This window comes from Anolis sagrei, chromosome 1 (genome assembly GCF_037176765.1).
Source record: "Anolis sagrei isolate rAnoSag1 chromosome 1, rAnoSag1.mat, whole genome shotgun sequence".
NCBI lineage: Eukaryota > Metazoa > Chordata > Lepidosauria > Squamata > Dactyloidae > Anolis > Anolis sagrei.
In genome coordinates this window covers 317,262,410-317,286,337 of record NC_090021.1, presented here as the reverse complement: position 1 = coordinate 317,286,337, position 23,928 = coordinate 317,262,410, and the positions used below count along the sequence as shown (strand labels likewise).

The 23,928-nt window shown below is 37.3% G+C and overlaps 1 protein-coding gene across 2 annotated transcripts in view; it reads left to right on the top strand.

The window, feature by feature from the left end:
* The first annotated feature begins 10,728 nt into the window (after window positions 1–10,728).
* Window positions 10,729–23,928, top strand: part of ASB2 (ankyrin repeat and SOCS box containing 2) — a 39,125-nt gene continuing 25,925 nt past the window's right edge. The window contains exons 1-4 of one of the 2 annotated variants that reach the window (XM_060756273.2): window positions 10,730–10,913; window positions 16,380–16,661; window positions 20,255–20,359; window positions 23,550–23,716. In XM_060756273.2, coding sequence (XP_060612256.2) covers window positions 16,417–16,661; window positions 20,255–20,359; window positions 23,550–23,716 — 517 coding nt within the window. In that variant the 5' untranslated portion in view covers window positions 10,730–10,913; window positions 16,380–16,416. Of the gene's footprint in view, window positions 10,914–16,379; window positions 16,662–20,254; window positions 20,360–23,549; window positions 23,717–23,928 lie in introns of both variants that reach the window. The other variant, XM_060756282.2, reaches the window with a different exon arrangement.

The window sequence follows — 23,928 nt, the reverse complement described above, 5'->3', positions numbered from 1 at the left end:
AAAACACCAACCTCTTCCAAATAGATGTACTAAATTGTGACTTTTCACATTGTAACTCCTTGGGATTTTTCTGGGTTTTGACAGCTATTGCTATCACCATATGCACTCATTCCATTCTCTTTGAAGTTTGTTTTAGCTATTTCTTGTATCTAAACAGTAACAATAGTAGCAGCAACAACAACAACTTTATTCTTATGTCCCTCCCCCATCTCCCCGAAGAGACTCAGGGTGGCTTACACACAGCACAAGGTGCCTAAAAACAAAACATAAAATGAAACACAATTTATAATACAATTAAATAAAACGTATAGGCATATAAAACAACAACTGAAACTTAATTAAAACAGTGCTCATCAACCAACCAATGGCGGTAAGCTACTGTTAAGTGTGACCAGGCTGTAAACAATTATTATTTATTTACAGCATTTATATACAGCTTTTCTCACCCCTAGGGGAACTCAAAGCGATTTGTAAACAAGGCTTGTATACAGCTATTTCAAAGGTCTGTTTTTTAAAATAAATAAATAAACATGGTTTGCTGAGATGGGTCTATGCTTTGATGGGCAATTTTTTTCTCTGTCATTTTTTATTTTTAAAGAATTATTGTTTTTGTTGTTCTGTGCTTTCAGGTCATTTCTGATCTAAGGTGACTTTATCATGGGGTTTTCTTAGCATGATTTGTTCAAAGGAAGTTTGCCTTTCCCTGAGTCTTTGGGCACTTCTGGACAGCCTGGGACAAATATGTGGGGCAAAAAATCATTGTACCTGACAACAAGTCCAAACACAGAGCTGTTAGTCCTGGTGAATGCTCTCCCAGCATCCTGACACATTGATTTGTAGCTGATTTTAGAAATTCACAAGGTGGAAAAGAGACACCCACTGGAAGTTTACTTTTATTTTATTTTTTAATTGAGTCTCCGAGAAGTGCTGGACCTCCTAAGCACTCATGCAGATATCTGAATGTGCATACAAGCACATTTCTTGTTATTATCTCTCCTCACCCTCCTGTTGCCTTTATCTTTTCCCTCTTGAATCCCACTGTGTAACTTCAAGCACTGTTTAATTTCATAAACATCAGAACAAAGGAATGGGAATTGCTTTCCAATTGTGTTTCTATTTAGCCATCCATGGCTCCATTTGTTTACAGCTCTCATCAGCTGTTTCAGGATTTTAAAAAGTGCACATGCCTTGGAACAGTCCACACCAGTGTATTGCAATGAAGTTCCATGTTTTCTGTGAATGCAGGGATTTAGTCATGCAGATATGCTCTTAGAATCCTTGACAACTGACCAAACAGACGGGGGCTTCTGAGTCAAACACCTGAAGGACCAAAGCTTGGGAGTCAATACTTTTTTGAAAACAAAAACGGGGAGAAAGGTGAGAAGAAAAACATTCAGTGGGTCTCATCATGTAGCTTTGCTTCTCAACTTTCCTCCCTCTGCAGTAGCCTCATATTATATTATCACATAAACCTCTTTCCTACCACTACTACTAGTTTCAGTTAAATCAAACTGATTTCAGGATCTTTATTAAAACTGAAGAATACAATTTTGGTTAAGATTATAATTCTCATTAAACCTTATGGTGAAATATCAGTTGTCTTTGCCCCTCAAAGAACAGCAATGTTTGTTCACCAAGTAAGGGAGCATTTGTTTATCATCACCTTCATTGTGCTTCAAATCCCCTTGCATTGGTTGCTCCATGCTTTACTCCTGCTGCATTGACTCTGCTTTCATTCTGAAGCGGTGTACATTACCTTCTCGTGATATTTACACAGAGTGAGTCTGAGACTGTAATAACAGTGAGTTCCCTTAAGGTTTGACTTGTCAGCCTGAGTCAGCAGGCAGTTAAAATGGAGTTGAGGAGCTCAAGTAACCATATTGCTTTCCAAGGGTTGGATCTCTGTCAACAGAAACTAGGGTTGCCAGCGTGAAAACTGGAGATACGTCCTGTATCTTTGAAGATAACCCTATTTATAATTATTTGTAATTGCCTTTCCTCCAAAACTGGGATTCAAGGTTGCTTACCATTTAACGGAACATTTCAGCAGGAATTGCTTGTTAGGTGGTGGCCTTCTAAGTACCATCTACAGAAATTCTTTCTTCTACACAACAGTTAAAATACTGGAGCCATTTACAGTTTTCACTCTGGGACCTCTAATGGGAACTGAGTGACTTTTGTACAAAAGATGGGCACTATCTATTGTGAAGAAGGCACATACGTTTTCTTTGATATGTGTAGACACCTGAGCAAGAAGGAAATTGTAACTTCAAAGGCAGAAAACACCCAGAGAAGATACAAAAATTGCCCAGCAGAGATGAACCTAACAAACCCAATCTGGGTTCATGGTTACTAAGCAAAATTTACATGACCCATTTACACATTTACATACCTATTTTCATAGTTTATAAGAAGCAAGAGTGGTAATCATTGACATACTGCCCAGTTCCTTTCCCCCAAATTCCTTGAGTATGAAAGGATTCTTCTAAATTTTCTAAATAAGTGTGACTCCTAAATAAGTATGACTTCTAAATAAGTGTGACTATTACTTGAGTTTTGCCAGTGATCACTTCTATGCCCACTTACTCCATTCTTTTGGAGGGTTATTTGGAGTAATTTCTTGAATCCCCACTAGGGCACAAGCAAAGCATAAAACTGGGGAATAGTTTGCTGAGGTGGTCCTATAGTTCAAACAGCAAAATGTATCCTGTTTGAGTTTTTAATTTAAATGTAAGTTATTGTGCAACAGTGTCATTTCACTGATACATTAATGTGCTGTAAGTCTATTTTGGAAAGGAAGGAAGTAAGGAAGATCAAAGATATGTTTCAGTGAGCAAAGTTAGACATGGACTATATATGGCCTTCCAAGGCTGTTTTAGAGACTCCCAGGGCCCTGGTCCATTTGTTTGCTCTAGAATGCTCCAATAATGCACTCTAGATGGCGTGGAAGGCATTTCTACTACAGTATATGTTACCCCCCCCCCCCCCCGGGAGTGTAAAAAACATTTGTAACAAATTTTCCAAAACAAGTTTTGCCCAGAATTCTTCAAAATAGCCATTATATTGCTTTCAAGCAGTAAATAGTTGTAATTATATCTCTTCAAGCAAGCTTCTCAAGCTATCTGATATGGGGGACTGGCAATTACTGTTTTCTAATGTGCCCATGATCAGCACTTACTTAGGCAATCCCTCGTTGTCCGAGTAAGATTGTCCTCCAAGTGCAACACTAAATCTGTGCCATTGGGTATAATTGTGGAGTTTGATTTCAAATTCATCTGAACAAAGTTGATAGAAATTGAATAAAACATGTTGAGGATGTGCATTATTTTGCTGTAAAAAAATAAATTCCAAGCCCTGTTCTGAAGTGATTTGATAAATTTTGATAGTTTTGAACCATACATAATATTCTACTCCTAGACAACAATATGCTGCCACCTATACAAGCACTCATTTTTCATTTTTGGGGGGATATGGTACGTTTTGGAACCTTTGGAAATAAACTCAACAATTGTCTGTTTCTTTCTTGGAAACTTGCCACAGAACTGGAAGCCAATGGGTCAGGGACCAGCACTGATCAAAGCCACCAATTTAAGAAGCAGTGCTGTAAAGGGTAGCAGAGGAATTGGGGCCAAAAGAGCAATTGCAATGAGCATTTTTATTATATCACAATCAGTTATATTTTGCTTCCCTGCAGTAAACAATGCAATAAATCCTACCTAAGTTGGGAAAGAACATGAGTCTACTTTAGCCTGAATGTGCCTACCTACAACAGACAGGGTAAATAGCAACAGTCTTCAGAATCCCTTTCTGAGCACAAGTGAACAACAAAATAGAGACAAAAGGGAAGAGCAGATAAGCTCCTCCAGTAGCTATCCCACCGAAACAAAAAATCCAAGAAAAGTGGAGGGTGGAAGTAAACAAAAGCTGGTTCTACACTGACCATATAATGCAGTTCAAACAGTGTAGAAGCAGCAAAAGCCATTCCTGGAAAAATTTGGTAAGAAACCTACAAGTGGTCGCTAGAGGATTCAAAATATTTTTAAGATTTACCTAACTTGATAGTTTCCTTTGACCATGGCATATCGTTTGAGACTTACCTAACTTGTATGAGGCTTACCTAACTTGATAGTTTCCTTTGACCAAGGCATATCATTTGCTTCAAATGAAAAGTTTGCTGAACCATACTGAACTTCTTCTTTTTGTGGTGTATGAATATATCACAATTCTTTCCATGTAATTTCTGCCCAAGTACCAAATTGTGTATAAAAGAAGTAAAAACAACAACAACAATTTTATTTCTTACCTGCCTCTCCTCATGGATCGAGGCAGGTTACAACATTGTTAAAATACACAATCATCTAAAAACATTCTGTAAAATACACATTTTAAAAGGTATTTCTACAAAATATATATTAAAATACACTGAATAAAGATTAAACATAAGATGCAAGTTTAAAATTTGTCATTAAAACTGGCTGGGCAGGCCTGCCAGAAGAGATAGGTTTCCAATTGTGTTTTAAATTCCAACAGCTGATCTAATGCCAGGAATGCATATACTTTGTTTACTGAGGAATACTTATATAATACAACCTCATCCGAATGCATCTCCCTCTATGAACCATCTAGGAGATGCTCTTGGCCCCAACTCCTTCACAGGTATGGTTAGTGGGGATGAGGGGCAGGGCCTTCTTAGTGGTGGCCCTCAGTTGTGAAACTCCCTCTCTAGTGATATGAGATTAGCCTCCTTCTTCCTGACCTTTAGGAAAAAACTGAAAACTTGGATGTGGGACCAAGCATTTGGATAACTGATTAGTGCAATATGCAGACATGTAAATGGTGCAATGATAACTGGAATGGCCTAGACTAGTATATTGAATTATGTGATTTTAATAATTGTAATGTTGATATGTTTTTAGCAGGTGTTTTAATGTATATGTTTTTTTATTTGCTGGATATGTATTGTATGTAATGTATGGCATTGAATTGTTCCTTCGTGTGCCACTCTAAATCCCCTTCGAGGTTGAGAAAGGTGGGATTTAAATATGGCAAATAAATAAATTAATAAAATCTGCAAATATATGTTTCAAGACCCCCAAGGATACCTGAAACTATGTTTAATAGTGGCTCTAAATGTTGACTGTATTTGGGTTGGAAGCATAACATAGAATTGCACTGGATGATGTAGAGAGGCCCACAAGCATTAGTTTTTTTTTGCAGTTTGGGTATGTTAAATCATGGGTATCGAATCCATGGATAAAGGGGTTGTACTGTAGGTTGGATGAATTAATTGAATCACCATTGCAGAAATACCACTTGTACCATACTGGAGGGAAGGCCAGATCATCAAAAAGTCCCATAAGGTAACTTTTAACCAACTTCATTATATTATACATATGTTAAAGAGACAGGTGCACGTGTCAATTTTGGAAGCCATGCAAGAAAATAGAAATAACTTTCCAAAACCTGTATTTCTCATGCAACACTGCTAGCTTCATTTTCTCTCATCTTTTGCTTTTACCAGTCAAACTTTCATTCAACGCATTCTTTGGAGAAAGGAGGCAAACCTTTCTGCTAGCAGCTTTCTTATTCATTTATTTATGAACAACTTCATGCTTCTCTTACGACAGACAAAATGACACCAAATACAGCACCTGGTTTTCTAAAGGCAACCCTAAAGCGAGGAGATTTATTTCAGCAGATGCTATTTTGTAATTGTTTACAAAAGCTTTGACATTAAAACCACAAGCAGACATGCTTCCAGTCAAAAGTACAACTGTGTTACGGTTTCTATAGTACTAATAAATACAAATTCTTACTTGACTAAGACTTTGAGCTTCTTTTTCTGAATTCATTGAGTTCTATCATGAAAAAGGCAATGCGATTTCTGCACCAGATGTCAGTTTGAATGATATTTTACACACATGCATGAATAACTTAAGAAAAATAAACTTTTGAAATATTAAACTAAGCTTATCAGTCTATTTATATTTACTTTTGTCAGATTTGAATTTGTGGATTTATTAGCAAAAGTTCTTGCAAATGATTGATTAATTACTCAAGATTTACAATTGCAAGACCTGTTTATAGACAGCTTCTCATTCTTTAAATAGTGTAATGATTCTTACTGAAATGTACATATTTCCTTAATATTTAATAGTTTTGTTTTGGTTTCCTACTTTCTTGGTTCCAGCCTCATCAAGACTTTGAGATCAAGAAACTGATTGCCCCATGCACGCAGGTATGAGATAAAATGTGACAAAATAGTTGAAGTCGGAAATCTGAAAAAAGCATTGGTTGTATAAGTCCATCAGAAACACTGTTTTATGGCCTCATCACATTGAGATTAATGAGCATCTTCTCTGCACTTCTCTGTGCTGCTGGCACTCTGCTAGCACAGAGTCCCCCAGAGCCCATCAGATGACACAGGACTACTTCCAAAGGGGATCTGTTGGGCTTCATGCTAGCAGTGTGCCAGCAGGGCAGAAAGGCAGAGCCCAAGGAAGAAGCTGGTGAGGAAGCAAGAGGAAACTGGGAACATGGGGAAACTTCATGGGAAGGGATCCCACAATGGTTAGGGAACACAGTGTTACTCTGGCCCATAGTTTCCCCCATTGTTTGGATGCCTCAGGTAAACTTGTTGTGGGATTTGAGCCTGTGTGGAAGGGTCCTGAGACCTCTGGGGCAAGAAGACATATAAGAGGGCTTCCCTTTCCAGTTGAGTTTTGTTGGAACAAAGTCATCCTGAGTGGGCTTGACCCAAGACAATTTGTTCCTAAATGAAACAGCACTTCTCATCCAATCAGTTATGTACATACACTCCAATATTTCACTTATGGAAACCAGAAAAGGGAAAGAAGGAGGAAGAGGGAAGGAGGAAAATTGGATACGTATAAGTAGCAGATATTTATAGAAATATAAAGGATAGAAAAACAGGAATCAACAGAATGTAATACTACTACCAATTATTATTATTATTATTATTATTATTATTATTATTATTATTATTCCCCTTCTCTCCTCATAGCTCAAGGCTGGTTATAACATTATTAAAACACACAATCACTTTAAAATACTCTGTAGGATACACATATTAAACCATATTTCTTATAAAATACATATTAAAATACACAAAACAAAAGTTAAACATAGACTGAAAGTTTAAAATTCATCATTAAAACTGTTTTGGTAGGCCTGCTGGAAGATATAGGTCTTTACTTGTAAGGATAGGGTGTCTACATCCATCTCTCCAAATGTCAGCCCAGATAGATGCGATGGTCAGGAATGCATATATTATTTGGCAAAGGGGGTGAAAATCCCCCCATCTTTAGTGATAAAGTTCTGACTATTGAAAATTAAATAACTAATAATTTATTTCCTCTTCACATTCCCAAGAGCCCCAAATCTGCAGCCTGAGATGGCTGCCTTGCTCTGTGACTGACTTCAATCTTGTTCCTTGAACCTGGTTTTGGCATCCAGTTGTTATTCTTGCTGCTGATTAATGACTTGTTCCAAAGCTCTTGCTTCCCAACTCTTGGTCCAGATTGTCACCCACAGCTTAGCTCTGATGACCAGGAACAACAGGCCAGATTTTTCTGAAGCTCTGTAGTGCATATCAGTCATACAAATGTGCTTTATCATTGCTTAAATGTCATGTATTGGCATGAACAAATAACTCTCATAGTTTGAAGTCTCATCACTGATGGTCAGCTGTATTTGGTATTTCCAAGGAAAGCAATGCCTTCATGTTCCTTGATGTAGCCAACGCAGATGTCTTCACAGCCTGCAGAGTTCAAAGAATAGCACAAACAGATGCTATCCTTGATAGATGCATGCCTTGAATACAAAAACGGTGACCTATATTTTGTTCTAGGAATGTCAGGAAATGTCATGTCTAATACACTGCATTGTAGTTAACCTGTTCAAGATTTGAAGAAGACTTGATGTGATAAAAGTATGCTAACACATGGAATACTGGAATAGTATGTATATCTTTGTTTTATGTACCATGTTTTTCCAAATGTTACTACATTATTATTTTTAGTAGTTTGGACAAATAATATATGAAACAATAGAAGGGGTGTAACATTCAGTTGTAAGCCACTAGCTTCATGATAACCAACCAAAATGTTGAGTGATCTTTTCAATTATCCAGAACTTTTTAAATATATGTATTTTAATGGTATGATTTTTTTTCTGTGTGTTTTTATTATGTTGTACCTGACCTCAATCTATGAGGAAAGGTGGGCAACAAAGAAATATTATGTTTTTGCTATTGCTATTATTTTTGGGATTAATTTTTAGTACTAGAACTGATGAGACAAAATCTCTCCCTTTTATTCTAGCAGGCCTAGGTGCTATTTGAAATCTGCATAAACAACAATCCAATTAACAGTGGAACTGTATATGTAATTCCATTGTGTAAATCTTATTGGATCTTTCCCTCAGCTGCAACCTTATGCTGGAATCCTGTTGACACATTATGCCAGTATAGGCAATGATACTAAGAGAAAGACAAGGCCCTGAAATTGGAGAAATCGTAGCTGGCATCCTAACGGAGTCAATGGGACTACCCTTGTTAATTGCTGTCAAATAAACTTTGACTTTTGGTGACTCAATGAATAAGAGGACTCCAAATTACCTATTTTCAGTGGCCTTGCTCAGAACTTGCATGACTTTCTTCGTTGAGTCTATCTACCAGTAACATAGCATTCCTTTGCTCCTCCTTCACAAAGCATTAAAATCTTTTCTGTTAACTCCTGTGTTCTCATGATTGGTCCCAAGACAATATCAGTACAGCTATTTTGGTGTCTAGGGAGAATTCACATTTGATTTGATCTAAGACCCTTTTGGCAGTCCAAGGTGACTGCAGAACTCTTCTTCTGCACAGTTGGGAAGAGCCAGTTCTCCTCCTATCAGCCTTTTTCACAGCTTTCACAAAAATATTATAGCATAGAAAGTCCCAATCTTGACAATTAATAAACTGCATTTGAATATCACATACAGTGTGTTCATAGATGCCCTTCCAGGTCTACTCTAGCTAGGACTAAAACATAATTTAGGATTATGTTTGCCTTCTCTCACTGCCATTACACTTTCTAGAGTTATGTGCAGCTGTTGCCATACTGCATCAATAGGATTATAGCCATAGTTGGCAGTCTCTTTCTACTATTTTTTTTTTGAGATTTTGCCTGAACACAGTTGGGCAAAGTGTGACCTTTCGGTTGTTATTGTACTCCAATTTCCACCATAAATATGGTCAGTGTAGATTCATATAATGCAGTTTAACTGCACTGAACTGCATTGCATGAGTCCACGCTACCTCAAAATGCAGTTTCAAACAGCATCATATGGTAGTGCAGATGGGCCCAAACATAGCCAACATGGAATTAATGCAGTTTGACTTTACCTTTACAACCATGGCTTAGTGTTACTGAATCCTGAGAGTTGTAGTTGTGTAAGGTCTTAGCCTTCTCTGCACAAGAATGCTGATGCCTCACCAAACTACAAATCCATAGCATTTGGCCATGGCAGTTAAAAATTAATTTCAAGCTACACCTGCAGTCCCATATGTCACAGGTGGTTACGCCCACAGCTTCATTGGAACACTCCCAGGAAGGGCTGCGGGGGGGGGGGGGGGTCTAGACCGAGCACAATCTGAAGACTTCAATGGTGGATCAGGCAGAAGATAACATGGTACATGTTACAATGCCTGTGAAGGTGGAAGAACACTGCAGCAGATTGAGAAACCACCATTGTCCTGTTAACCACACCACTGGTTGGGACCCTCACTCTGTGAAGACTGTGTGTTGCAGCTGTGCACCAACCTCCACACATTAAAAAAAACACCTACACAGGCATTTTCCAAGAACTTGGAAGACCATCATACTCAGACAACAAGGGATCACCTAAGTCAAGCTGTCCAATAGCATCTGGAGGGTCTGACATTTCCTGCCTCTATTAAGCTGCAAATATATTGTCCAGTATGGATTTTCCTGTTTGTGATTTTCATTAAAAAAGCCAGTATTACATTATAATGTGATAAAGATGCTGTTGAATTTAAAACTAGTGAAAGCAAGTCCAGCATCTCCTTGCCTGGAGACAAAATTTGTTGACTACTCTTTTAACCTGTTGCTGTTCACCTACTGACCTACTTTACCTTCGAGGGTTGTGAAGGACAGGATACAAATGATCTAAATAAAAAATACAGGTTTGTTCTGATAATAAAATTGTAAGAAAATGGTGTGTGCTTCCCTGGAACTGCTTTAGTGTATGGCCAGGAATTATTTTGCCTCAGATGTTGTGAGACTATTCCCATCCTCTCTAATTTTGTCTAGGACAATGGGAGTTGGAGTGCAACACCAGCTGAAAGGCCACAGATTTCCTATCCCTGAAAGAAGTATGCATAAAGATCCAACCAATCTTCTAAAAAAGAGTCCCTAAAATCTTTCAGGCTGACCATATCCATTACAAAACTACCTTGTTTTCCTCTCTTTCTTTAATTTCCAGCAACATGGCCATATATGGCTTACTAGTACAAGGCAATAAATAAATGATGTAGCAAAAATCCTTGCCTTGTGACATTTAGCAAAATGATGTTGAGCATAATGAAGTTCTACAGATTATAATGTTGAAGAGAGATCTGGAGATGATGCTGTAGAAGTCACTGTGTTCAAAAACTTCACATAGGAAATCTGAGATTCAGAGCAACTTATATTTTGGCTGTGATCCTCGATCATGGGGTGATCCAGAAATAAACTCCAGACTTCAAAGACAGAGAGAGTTAGAGCTGCTCTGCAGATTATCAACACACAGAGACGGGAGAGAGATGCATCCAAAGAGGAATGCAGTTTTATGAATTAAGAATTCTCCAAGGAAAATAACTCTGTGAGCAAACTTGCTACGGAAAACACAAGGTAACACAATGCATGCTTTAAATGTATTTTGCTTGGTTAGGGAACTTGTCATTTGGGTAGAACATCCAAAATGCTTCCTCTCTCCAGAAACCTAAATGTGCTGAATTAACTATGAAAAAAGGATCTTATGTGTGAAAACAAAGGACTGTTGACGTTATTTTGTGGGCTTTAGAGTAAAATATATTTTGATGCCAAACTGATTTGTGACCTCTGAATATGCAGTTTATGCCTCAGTATATCCATTTATCTATTTTGTGTGAATGTTTATGTCCTTTGCTTGTGAAACTTATGCAGAGGTGAATATTATTAACACAGGAATCTGAATATCTGTGAAGTCTGCTCATTGCACATCCTAAAGGGAAGAAGAAAAGCCATCATAAACTACATTTTTTTCCACCCAAATATTCAGGTTTTTTTCTGTGACTTACCAAGATAATAAAGTAGAATAGGTAGATGCAAAGTGGTACAGTGTAAAACAGGATAGGGACTGAAACTGACTCATGTTGATGGTGGTGTCCAAGACATGCCAAACACACTTCATAAACAGTTGGATGGATTTCGACAGCTGTAGACGGAGGGGATTTATTTACTCAGAAAAGTTTCATCATCTGAAAACTTTGTCCCCTGTGTTTTCCCAGCTCATAAGAAATGTTGTGATAAAAATATATTTGTCTGCTGCTGACCTACATTATATTTGACCCGTCTAAAAATATTAGTTTATGAAGGTCAGCACATTCATCCTGGTGTTTGGGAAATATGTTTGCGGAAACATACAATATTGTGATGAGAACTTCTGGACAATCAGTTGTATATTCTTTCACATCACATATAACCATGAAGGATATAAAAGGCAGGGCTATGAAACCAAACTGAGAAGTTGACTTACAGAAACTTTTTGTGAGAACCTCATTTGGAGATCTGTGTGGTCTGGATTACTTTACACTGCGAGCCCTTTCAACCTGAGAAAATTTTATATGACCCCAATTATATAGGTATATAAAATAGGAATAAAAGCCAAACATTTACTGTAATAAACCAGCTTTTGCAAGGCTTGCTAAACAGGCTGATGTTTTTCCCAGTGGAGTATAGCTGAAGCATTTTATGCAGAGTACACTGTAAACACTGCATGGTGGAAACATTGCATCATTTGTGAAAAATGCTGGAGTTCAGAAAGCTTTTATTGTTAACACATTTTTCATGACCCCAACATTAAGCTAAGAGGACCCCATTTTGGGTTGGGATCCATCATTTAAAAAGCAATGGTCTAAATGTGTGCAGAAATCTTAAGTTTATGCAATAACATCCTATCCTTTTCTTAGTCAATCTGCACTCACATAGAAATATAGATATATGTTTCCCTTCTTCTGTAGCTATATATAATCTCTTAAATAATAAGAGTAATAAGAAATACAATTAATTCATTTTTTTTAAAAAGAACAAGGGACCAATTAGTTTTTAACACTAATTCATAGCACAATTGTTTTAATTACTTTTTCAAATTAACTAGGTAAATTTTGCAAACTATCACAGGATTGAAAAATGAAAGCAATGGCAAATTCAAGATCTGGCCATGGAACCAAGTGTTCGGCCCATCATAGGAATATTTAAAGTTAAATTGAACGTTGAAAGTGCAATTACCCAGGACTGTTTATGGAAAACGGCTATGTCTTTGTATGGCATGTGATGTTAATTTATGTGATGTGTTTAATAATATCTAATGTTTTATCGGGGGAGGGTCCATTTTGATGTTTTATACTGGTTTTTTTTTAATTGATGATATTGAATTGTTGCCAACACTGTGGACCACCCTGCGTCCCCTTCAGGGTTGAGAAGGGCGGTATACAAATACAGCAAATAAATAAATAAATAAATAAATAAATAAATAAATAAATAAATAGGATTTTGAAGTTGAAGATCAGGGTTTTTTCAGCTTATTCATTTGGACCTGAAGAATTCCAACTTACTGTTTATAGAGATGAGACTAAGTAAAGTCATTCAGTTGATCTTATTGAGGTCAGTGTAATTCTTCAGAGATGCCATTATCTAACCAAAGCGGACGGTGCTGTGTGGAATCAACATAGTTGGCATGTTGCTTATGCCAAACTGGAGGCTATACCTTTGCCCTTGAAATGCCCTTTGTTGTCTATGTTGGAGGTGAAGTTACCATCACCTGTATGATTGATAACCAGCAGCATCCACAGAAGGTAGCTGTCCAGCTTCTTTTGGAAGACATCAAGAGATGGAGACCCCATCACTTCTCTAGGTGATTGACTCAATTGCCAAACTGCTCTTACTGTCAAGATGTGCCTTGTAATGTGTTTACTAGAAACCTCCCCCACCCCCTGTAACTACAAACTGATCCTACCCTCCGCAACAACAGAGAGCATGCCTTCCCCCTCGTCTCTGTAACAGCCATTGAGGGGGTTAAGAATACAGTCATGTTACCTTGAATATGTGGGGTGCATATGTTTTTTACTTGCAAATAAATAAAAGTAATGATGCTAGGCTAACATGTACCAACAGTTCACAGTGCTAGTGAATCCAGACTATACTAAAGAACTATTTTATTTATTGTGTCAGGAGCGAACCAAACAGTTGTATTGCATTAAAAAAACACAAAGTTTACAAACTTGGCATTCTATTAAATGTCCTTTAACCAGTAGCAGGCCACTTGGAGTGCCTCTGGTGTTGCTATAAGAAGGTCCTCCACTGTGCATGTGGCAGGGCTCAGGTTGCATTGTAGTAGGTGGTCTGTGGCTTGCTCTTCTCCACATTCTCATATTGTGGATTCCACTTTGTAGCCCCATTTCTTAAAGTTGTCTCTGCATCTCATGGTGCCAGAACGCAGTCTGTTCAGCACTTTCCAAGTCACCCATTTTTCTGTGTGCCCAGGAGGAAATCAGTCATTTGGTATCAGCCACTGATACTAAAGAACTGAATGTAGATTAACATATTTCAGCACCAGCAAAGAAAGTTTCCAGAAATAGCCAATATTTTCAAATCAATGAAACATAAAATTGGGTAACTAAATTAGGTAACTTGTGTCCTATGGTCCTCTAGATATATCCCATCACAGGGTTTTCTTGGCAAGATTTGTTCAGAAGTTTGCCAGAAGAAATTGAGAGAGTGTGCCTATCCCAAGATCACTCATGGGTTCCATGTATACATGATATATATATATATATATATATATATATATATATATATATACATACATGAAACCCATGAGTGCAGGCATGTAGCCGGGGGTGGGGGGGGGGGCTTGAGGGGCTTCAGCCCCCCTTTCAAATTCTCATGGTGGTCCGCAAGAAGGCCTTACTGGTACATTATTTCAACTGTTATGTTTATTCATATCATGATCTGATTACCATGCTCAATATATTCCATATGCATGGGGGTATTGGGGTAACGATACAAAAGGTTTGCTAGGGTAGACCCTCTTTCTCTCAGACTCAGCCCCCCCCCCCCCCGATCAAAATCCTGGCTACGGGCCTGCATGAGTGATTGGGATAGGCGCACTCTCTCAATCCCTTCTGGCAAACCTCTTCAGAACAATACAATGCATCTGAGATCCACAAATGTAGGGCTGATTGGGTAAATTGTAGGGGTGATAAGGAAATATGATGTATATACTCCGTTCTATCAGTTTCATTATATCTTATCAAATTTATGTATTGTATTGTTATAAGTGTCTTATTTTAACTTACTACATAGAGTGCAATCAAGTCTTATCAAGCCTTGTTGTTTTGTTTGATATTGCGATATGGCCTAAGGGCTAAATAATAAAACTACTATTACTATTACATATATAAATGTAGATGTTTTTAACTTTTTAATTTTTCTTAAAATTATTAAATTGTTATTTTTATTGTGTTAAATTTAACTAAGTTGAACTAATGCAAGGCACTCTGAGTTCTTCCAATATGAAGTGAGGTATAGACATTTTAATCATCATTGTCATCATTTGCATCAATCTCTTTCACACACAACTAACTTGTTTCTAGCAGTTACTTTTTCTCTTGCGTCATTTCACTGATCAATTGATGTCAAATGGAGAGTTAGTTTGTTTTTTGTTTTTTGTGAAAAGGCAAGCTAAAATGTTTTACCCTGCTTCAACTAACCTCTGTGTTAGTTGAATTCATAATTTCAGGTTTACCTCCCTGTGACTATCACCTACACAGTTGAAAATGGTTGTCAGAATTTTTGAAAACATGGATGGAGTGGGATATACTCACATGTGTATATATGCATCTGGTCTTTAAACAGTCTCATATTGCTTTTCAGTATATCCAAACAACCCTTTCAGTGCTGTCACAAACACCCATTGTGAGTCATGCTGTACCCTACTGAAGAGAACATTCTCCTTTGCCATGTTCCTCCTCACACGGTGACCTCCTGAATGCTGTTTATTTTGCTTTATGTGTCACATGAAACATTTGGCAAATGTCAGTTGCAACCTGACCCAAGCAGAGTATTTTTAAAGAATGACACAACTCAAGGGAGAAGGTGGAGAAGGAGGAGGAAAAGGAGGAGGGAGAGCTGATACGTGACAGTTCTAACAGGAGGCCCCTTTTGATTCTAGGGAAAGCATGATGCTTTGAAACTCAATCACAACCACTGGGAATAAGCTGCTTTCCAAAACAAGAAAACAAAAAAGACCCAACTCAAGTTTTGAAAACATCATCATATCTGTCTTTAATACTGCTATTGCCTCCCATTGCAAATACTCACAGTAACTTGTTGGATATATTGGAAGGAAGTAACATGACCATAGCTTTTAGAATAAAGAGTAGGAAGGAGAATTACAAATCTCTTGGAACCAGAAGTGTTCTGTGTTTATCTTGGTTTGTTTGTTTATTTTATTTTGGAATACTTGCTTATATCTCAGAGCAGGAACCCGTGTCTAAACATGAAATTTATTTCTGTTTCATATACACATTATACACTTAGCCTGAAGGTAATTTCACTGTGATCCACTGCATTTTAGGAATTTTATAATTTTCAAATGTTTATATCTTTATTAATGAGATTTTTTTGCACTGTTGATTATACTTATGTCATTGTATTTATACTTATGTATTGTTGTCTGCATGTGGCACTTGGAGTGCTTCTGTGAGCCGCCACAAGTCCCTATGGAAGATGGTGATGGAGTATAAATATATATTTCATTATTATTAAATTTATGCACAATATTTTTAATAATGCTTGAAACAAAGTGTGTATTCACAGAAGCATCAGTAAGCAAAGGTGTCACTGCCTCAGCCAATATTTTGGATTTATTTTCTGCTGACCACAGCATTCTACAAGAATGAAATTTAAATTTCACAGAAATTGCAGCATTCAACTTTCATGTTTCAAAATTTGTAAGTGAACAGAAAAGTAGAGAACATACTTTGTACTACTCAGTTCTTCTGCAATACCCATGATTCCACCATTTGTGATCTACCAATTTGTTTTCCCTTCTAGGTTTTCTATTTTACCTGATTTAACAGAAAAGCATAAGATGACGACACAGATTACTGTGCCAAGAAATCCACAAACAGGAACGATAGGACATGACGACTATAGCCTGTACAGTAGCATGAGTGAAGATGAGCTCATTCAGATGGCCATAGAACAAAGTCTGAATGAAGATCACACTGAGCAGGTAGCTGCACAGAAGAACATCGTAGCAGCCCCAAGAAACCAAGTTATTGCAAACCCAACTTGTAATCATAATCCACCATTTCCAATTTATCCTTGGCAAAGGTAATTTTAACATTAAGTAATATTATGCAGATATGTGGTTGTTTCATAAAGGTGGAGCCAATACCTTCTATAGGAATGTCCAATCTATTCAGTGTCTGCATCCAAATTATGTGCTGACATAATTTGTTTGAAGCGTCCTCGCAAATACTTTGCAATTATGTCACAGCCTGTTATTTTATGTTTTGTTTCCAGATTTTGATATACCTTCATTTCTATTCTGTAAAAGAATTCCGTTATTTTTAATAGCAAAATAGACTATTTTTACACAATAACCCTGATTCCTAATCTCTGAAGAACTTATTTACAAAATCAAATATTCATTCAGAGGTTGAAAGGAAGTAAAAGAGATAACAATCCCGAGAAGAGTATGGACTTCTAGTTTTTCTTACAGCCTGAAACAATGTCATAATGCAAATAATAGAAAAAGAAAATATGAAAAGGGGTGTGTGGTTGAAAAAGGAACCAGACATCTAGTGATAATCATCCCAGAATCTTGATTGTGTAAAAAGTCTATAAATAATATAATACTGTTGATGTTATAGTAGCATATCAAATCTGGTCATCTATGGTGTCTGAGTGTTGTCCATTTCTGAAGCAAAACTCATTCAATTCAGCCAATAATGGGATTTTCTGGGAAACGATTCGGCTCCTTGGTGTAAAGAGCAGAATGCACTTTTAAAATAAAACATTTTAGGTTTAAATACTGAACTAGTGATATCAAGGTTTAAATACCAGCTGCTAGGTTATGAAATAATTTTATGTGAAATATCTGACCAGAGATTTTTGATAGTGCATACACTGATAGTGCATATAAATTTAAGCACACACAACCCTTCCCAATACTTTTGTCTTTCCCCATTCCAGTTCTGCATTGGCTAATAAATTAATGCATCCATTTATAATAGAAATACAGGCAGTCCCAAAGGTATTAACAAGATAGGTTCTGTAGGTTTGTTCTTAAGTTGAATTTGTATGTAAGTTGGAACAGACTATATAACTTCAGCCATATATATATATATATATATATATATATATATATATGAGATAAAGTTTTCCCCTGACATTAAGACTAATCATGTCTGACTCTCGAGGGAGGTGCTCATCTCCATTTCTAAGTTGAAGAGCCTGCATTGTCAGTGGACACCTCCAAGATCATGTGGCCAGCATTACTGCTTGGAGCTCTGTTACCTTCCTGCAGAATCAGTACCTATTGCTCTACTTGCACTTGCATGTTTTCAAACTGCTAGGTTGGCAGAAGCTGGGGCTAACAGTAGAAGCTCACCCTGCTCCCCGGATTCGAACCACCAATCTTTTGGTCAGCAAGTTCAGCAGCTCAGTGGTTTAACCACAGGGAGCCACATACACACACACACACAAACACACATACACACATGTTTTGATAGCATAGGGAAGGCTGAACACCCATGTGGTGCTTGTTTTGTTGTCCTATCCCCTGCTCAGAAGATTTCACCACACTTTCTATTTCTGTGATAACTGGATTTTGAAAAGAATTGACTTGTTCTGGAAACAAGGATTGGTGATAAAGCTTCAGTAGAGACCCCTTTCCCTTGGGGACTGCCTGTAATGTATTCTTCAAGAAATATATCCCGATTCCCTAGATTAATCTTTAGGTGAGATGAGTCCCCTTGGGAAGATAAGGCGGGTTACAAATAGAGTCTATATTATTATTATTATTATTATTATTATTATTATTATTATTAGGTTAAGGCAATTTCTGAGAATACAACCAATACTCTGTAACCACTGATTCTATATCAACAGATTCAATTTTAAAATATTCCAAAAGGAAAAACATTCCAAAAAGTAAACCTTGATTTTACCATTTTATATAAGGATATTATTATTATTATTATTATTATTATGTTATTGTATAAAACTAGAATTGAGCATTCATGAATTTTGGTATCCACAGAGGTCCCAGAATAAAATATCTGTAGAGATACGAACAGCCCACTGTATTTCATATGTATTTTACTATTCAGGATTATACAAGTGTTGGTTCCAATGCTAAAATATATATTCAGCACAATACTTCGTAACCATGACATGAAACTTTGTAAGAAACCATGAAGTCCTTCCTGTAAACCCTTGACATTTTCTTGTGTGAAGCCTTGAGAGTAGTTATCATGCATACTCTTCTTAAATTACAAATAAGGTCAGATAACTCTCGATAATGAGAGCAATTAGATAGATATATGAAGGTCCTCTAGGGGAAATCTGACCTTAGTAAACTTGATAAGATTAAAATTAGTTATGCTGACTTTGCTTTTTCAAAATTGGGAGTAACAGGTGACTTAAACTGTGGTAAAGTCATCTAATATGTTCTTTTGCAGTTGTGAGGAGAGCGATTTCAAGACTTAGGGTACATTATACCATAATCATGGGAGTTGCAGTTTGGTGAGGTGTTAGTACTATTTGGCACACAAGAGTAAATACCTTGTAATGCTATAATTCCAATGATTCCCTAGCACTGAGTCATAGCAAAGTACCCTTGCAAAACCCAGTGCAATTCCATTCCTGCATAAAGGTTTCAAATTATTGTTTTCAAGTTACTGGAAACAAGGGAAACTGGAAACAAGGGAAGATGTTGAAAGTCCTGCATTCTCATTAGAGAATGCACTCTTCCCATCCCTCCCCTTCAAGCTTCATATTTTTGTCAGATCTTCTGTAATACAACTCAATAGCTATAAAAGATATTATTTAGTTTCTGTATACAGTGTGGAGAGGAAACCACATCTACAGGGGATGCATTACTGGCCTTTGCATGGATCTGCAGATAATAGTGAACCCTATTGAGATGAAAAACCATTGGCCCAAGAATACAATCAAGTCTCACTGGAAGACCTAGAAAACATCTAGAGAGGGCATATTTTGAAAGAGGTGGATAAATGAAACAATTAATACCAGTCACATGAATACAGAGGTTGCATTTTATGCAGGAAACATCAAAAGATCCCAACATATCAAAAATATTCTCCTGTGTATCTCTTCTAGAGAACATTTTGAAGGACCTGAATGTATAAAGTTCAGTTCAAAACACTCCCAAAATGCAAAATTTTCAGTTAAAACTGTATGTTTTAACATCTATTCAAGGTGTCTATGAATAGATGTTAAACCTGAATATGATTACAGGCAATCCCCAAGTTACAAACAAAATAGGTTCTGTAGGTTTGTTAAATTTGTATGTAAGTTGGAACAGGTACATTTTTAAGTGTAATTCCATATATATATGCTGCTCCTTGAGGTAAGGAATATCTTCAACCCCCTTCCCAGCTTTCTGCATGGAAGCAGTGGGCTTAATCTCTTTGCTGTCTTATATGGTCATTTGAATCCCCTGACACTTCCTCTGAAGGCCAAAAATAATCCAGAATTGAGAGAGCAGCTGAGACCAGGGCTTGAGCAAGCGAGGCTCTTTTGTTCTAAACCCCAGAGGGGCTGCTGCAGGTCCTTCCCATAGCTGTCCTTTGGCTTCTTTCTCCATCTCCAAGCCCTCCTTCAAGAAATCCAGATATGACTTGTTTTTCATATTCAGAATATTTCTCGCTGTTTCATTCGTGCCATCGTCACTTCAGGCAGGCTGCACAGTCCGGAAGCCAGCTTCAAGCTTCCAGCTCCGGGTCATCTCAGGGGTTAAGACGGAGATATAACGGCACCTTGTTCACTTCACCCCAGCCGGAGTAAGTTCCCCTCCCAAATATTCCCCCCTTTTCCTTATTAAAATCACTTCCTTCATTGTATGCTTGTCTTGACTAAACTACTGGATGCTTTCCTGAGATTTTACATAACTAGTTGAGAGGAACTTTGCTAACTTTCTACATTCTCTCCTACAGTTTGCCCTTTTCATTCTCCACAACTAACATACCCCCACTAGTCCTAAAACCATCACCTTAACTTCATGCCATCATTTTTATACCTTGTAGAACACTTCATTATACTAAAGCGATTGAAGTCAGAAACAGGATGGTTGTCTTGCAGTTGGTTTAGTCTGACCTTTTCCCATGTGAAAAGAGTAGGTAAACCTCACTGAAGTTATTTTTAGCTGTGCTGCCATTCGGTCTGTGTTATAATAAAAGCAAATAGGAAAACTATGTGTTTAAGATCATCAAAACAATGAATAGAAGAATCTGATCTTAGCGATCATTGGTATACAGAAAATTGTTGTGTTTGTTCACAGTGGCATAGAGTGCTTTTAGAAAATGTGGCTGCATTTTCACCCAACAACTTAATACGTGAAGCTCAAAAAGGGCTAGTATTTTGCTCTTGTGTTTGACTGATTTAAAGGAAAAGATAAAATTTAATTAAGCTGAAATATTTTACAATAATATCAGAAATGTTTAGGTTCCTTAAACTGATTTCTAGGCCTTTCTTGCCTACAACAATTTTCCTTGAAAGCTTAATTCATTCTCACTAAATTGCATGAGCTGACTAGGCTTACTGGGTGACAAGAAAAAGACTCTCAGCAAATACTAACAGAAAATTTATTATTATTATTATTATTATTATTAGAGCTCCCGGTGGTGCAATGGGTTAAACCTTTGTGCCAGCAGAACTGAAGACTGACAGGGAGGAGGTTCGAATCCAAGGAGAGCACAGATGAGTTCCCTCTGTCAGCTCCAGCTCCCATGCGGTGACATGAGAAAAGCCTCCCACAAGGATGGTAAAACATCAAAACATCCGGGCATCCCCTGGGGCAATGTCCTTGCAGACAGTCAATTCTTTCACACCAGAAGCGACTTGCAGTTTCCCAAGTCGCTCCTGACACAAATTATTATTATTATTATTATTATTATTATTATTATTATAAGCTGAGTCTTGTCATTAAAAACAGGTAGCAGATCAAACTTCATACAACTGTCAGATCATACTTATTGTTCTTGGTATGAATTGCAGGACACAGTTATATTTATCAGCCCGCATCCTTCTCCTGCATCCCCTCAGCTTCTAAACACTTGGCTAAACCATTTTAAAATGACGAAATTTTCTTACTAGGGAATTGGATGTATGCCTGAACCAAAATTAAAGAATGCTAAACAGTGACTGGAACAATAATATAACAAAATAATATTGCTAAAAAGGTAGTAACACCCCCAGGCTTGAGGAAGTTATTAGCCAATTAAGATTTTTTTAAAAGCATCATCACCCCAAAAATTGGGAGCGCAGGACATGGTGGTTTGGAATGTGTAGTCCTCCAGGAACCCACAAGGGCTAATGTAATTCAAGTTCTTGCCCAATAACAACCCTTGGTTTGGGGGATTGGGAATGAGTTGTATCAAATGTATTTTTAAAGGTAAGTGAAAGCAGATGAAGAAAATAGAATCTTTGAAAGAAGAGTGATAAATATTATAAGGTTGCAGTGAGTGTAGTGTAAATATCTGCATCCTGATCTATATATGCTATCCTAATCTTGGTATCCCTATGGACACTGCAGTCCCCAAACACTCTGTGCTTCATTCAGAAAAATGCTGCACTCGCAAAGCTCAGGCGGTGTTGTATTTCAGTGTCAATGTTGGCTTTTTTGGAGAGGTGGCTGCCAAGGTAGCGGAAATGGTCAACATTGTCTTGACTAAACTGGAAGAGCATTTTGGTTTTCTCAATGTTCAATGACAGGCCGAGCTTCTTGTATGCTTCTGCACAGGTGTTTAGAGTGGTTTGTAGGTCTTCTTCTAAATGCGCACACATTGTCATCACCATATTGGAATTCTATGACAAATGTTGTTGTAACCTTGGTTTTTGCTTTCAGTCTCTTGAGGTTAGACACACCTCCATAACAGTTCCTCCAGTTCTGTACACCTGTTTTCATCGGAGTTTAGAATGTCACTTTGAAAGAGACCAGTTACTTTGTTAATTGATCCCATCAAGCAAGAGGTCATGTTACTGTTACTGTCGTCCAAAAGCTAATTCACAACGTTATCCTTAAAGTTGTGCTGTCTCATTCCCACAAATGGCCAGCCTTTGAAATTCTGGGAGGAAAAGCAAAATACATTTCAAAGCAATCCCTTCTGATTGCAGCCAACAATGTGATCCTTCTTCCTCCCTTCCCATTGGTCAGCACAGTCCAAATAATGCATAACCATAGACAACCATCCCTGTTCAAATGAAAAATAATGACTTGCATCCTCACATTAAAAAGTAACTGCTAACATTCATTACTGCAACAGATAACTAATTAAAAGAGCAAATTATTTGAAAAATGAGTTAATTCAAAGTGTCGGTCTTCATCTTTTGGTGTTTTATGTTTTGGCTTTCTTTCTATTTTGTTGCTGGGTCCTTTTGCTTCTGTCATATGCTGTTATTTGCTTTGCTTCCATTATTATGCAATATGCCTACTTTCTGATTGTGCCTCTAAGGTTGCAATAATTGTTGTATTTCTAAACATCCCTGGGAAGTCCAGTAGCCCAATATAATAAGGACACCTCTAGAATAAATGGTATGACAACTTTTATGAAGTTAGTATATACTTATTTCTGTTTCAGGGCAATTAAACTTTTTGTTTCAGTTGTTGTCTTGTTTCTTATCAAGTGAATCAATTTCCCCGCAATAGAAAACATTATTTCTGTAGATTACCCTGTACATTGCACTCTGTATAGTTCTGGAAATAATCACCCCTTTGTATCCACAGGTTCTGCATCCAACCAATTTAACCAACCACAACTTAAAATATTGAGAAAGAAATCCAAAAGAAGTAAAACTTATTATTTGCCATTTTACTATGCTATTATAATTCATGGGGTCCTGGAAACAACCCCCAGTGGATAATGTGGATCCACTCTATGTGCAACACACACAAATAACCATATGTCAACTTTCAGGATGAAAATATAAATAACATTCTGCAAAAAGTGACTAGATTTACATTTTATTTTAAAGAGTGGTAGATCCTCTAGTGACAGCAATCAAGGAAGGAGATGAAAATGCATTGTATGATATGATAAAATCAGGAAGAAATCTGGCACAGCCTAACAAAGATGGATGGTTGCCGCTCCATGAAGCTGCTTACTATGGGCAAGCATGTTGCTTGAAATTGCTGCATAAATGTAAGTACAGTATTTCATTTATTTACTTTCTTTTCATTCCACCTTCTGCTGATATAGGGATATATAGCCAACTATAAATATAAAGCAATGCTAAAGAAAACAATATAAAAGGTAAAGGTAAAGGTTTCCACTGGCATTAAGTCTAGTCATGTCCAGCTCTGGGGGATGGTGCTCATTTCCATTTCTAAGTCAAAGAAGCGGCGTTGCCCGTA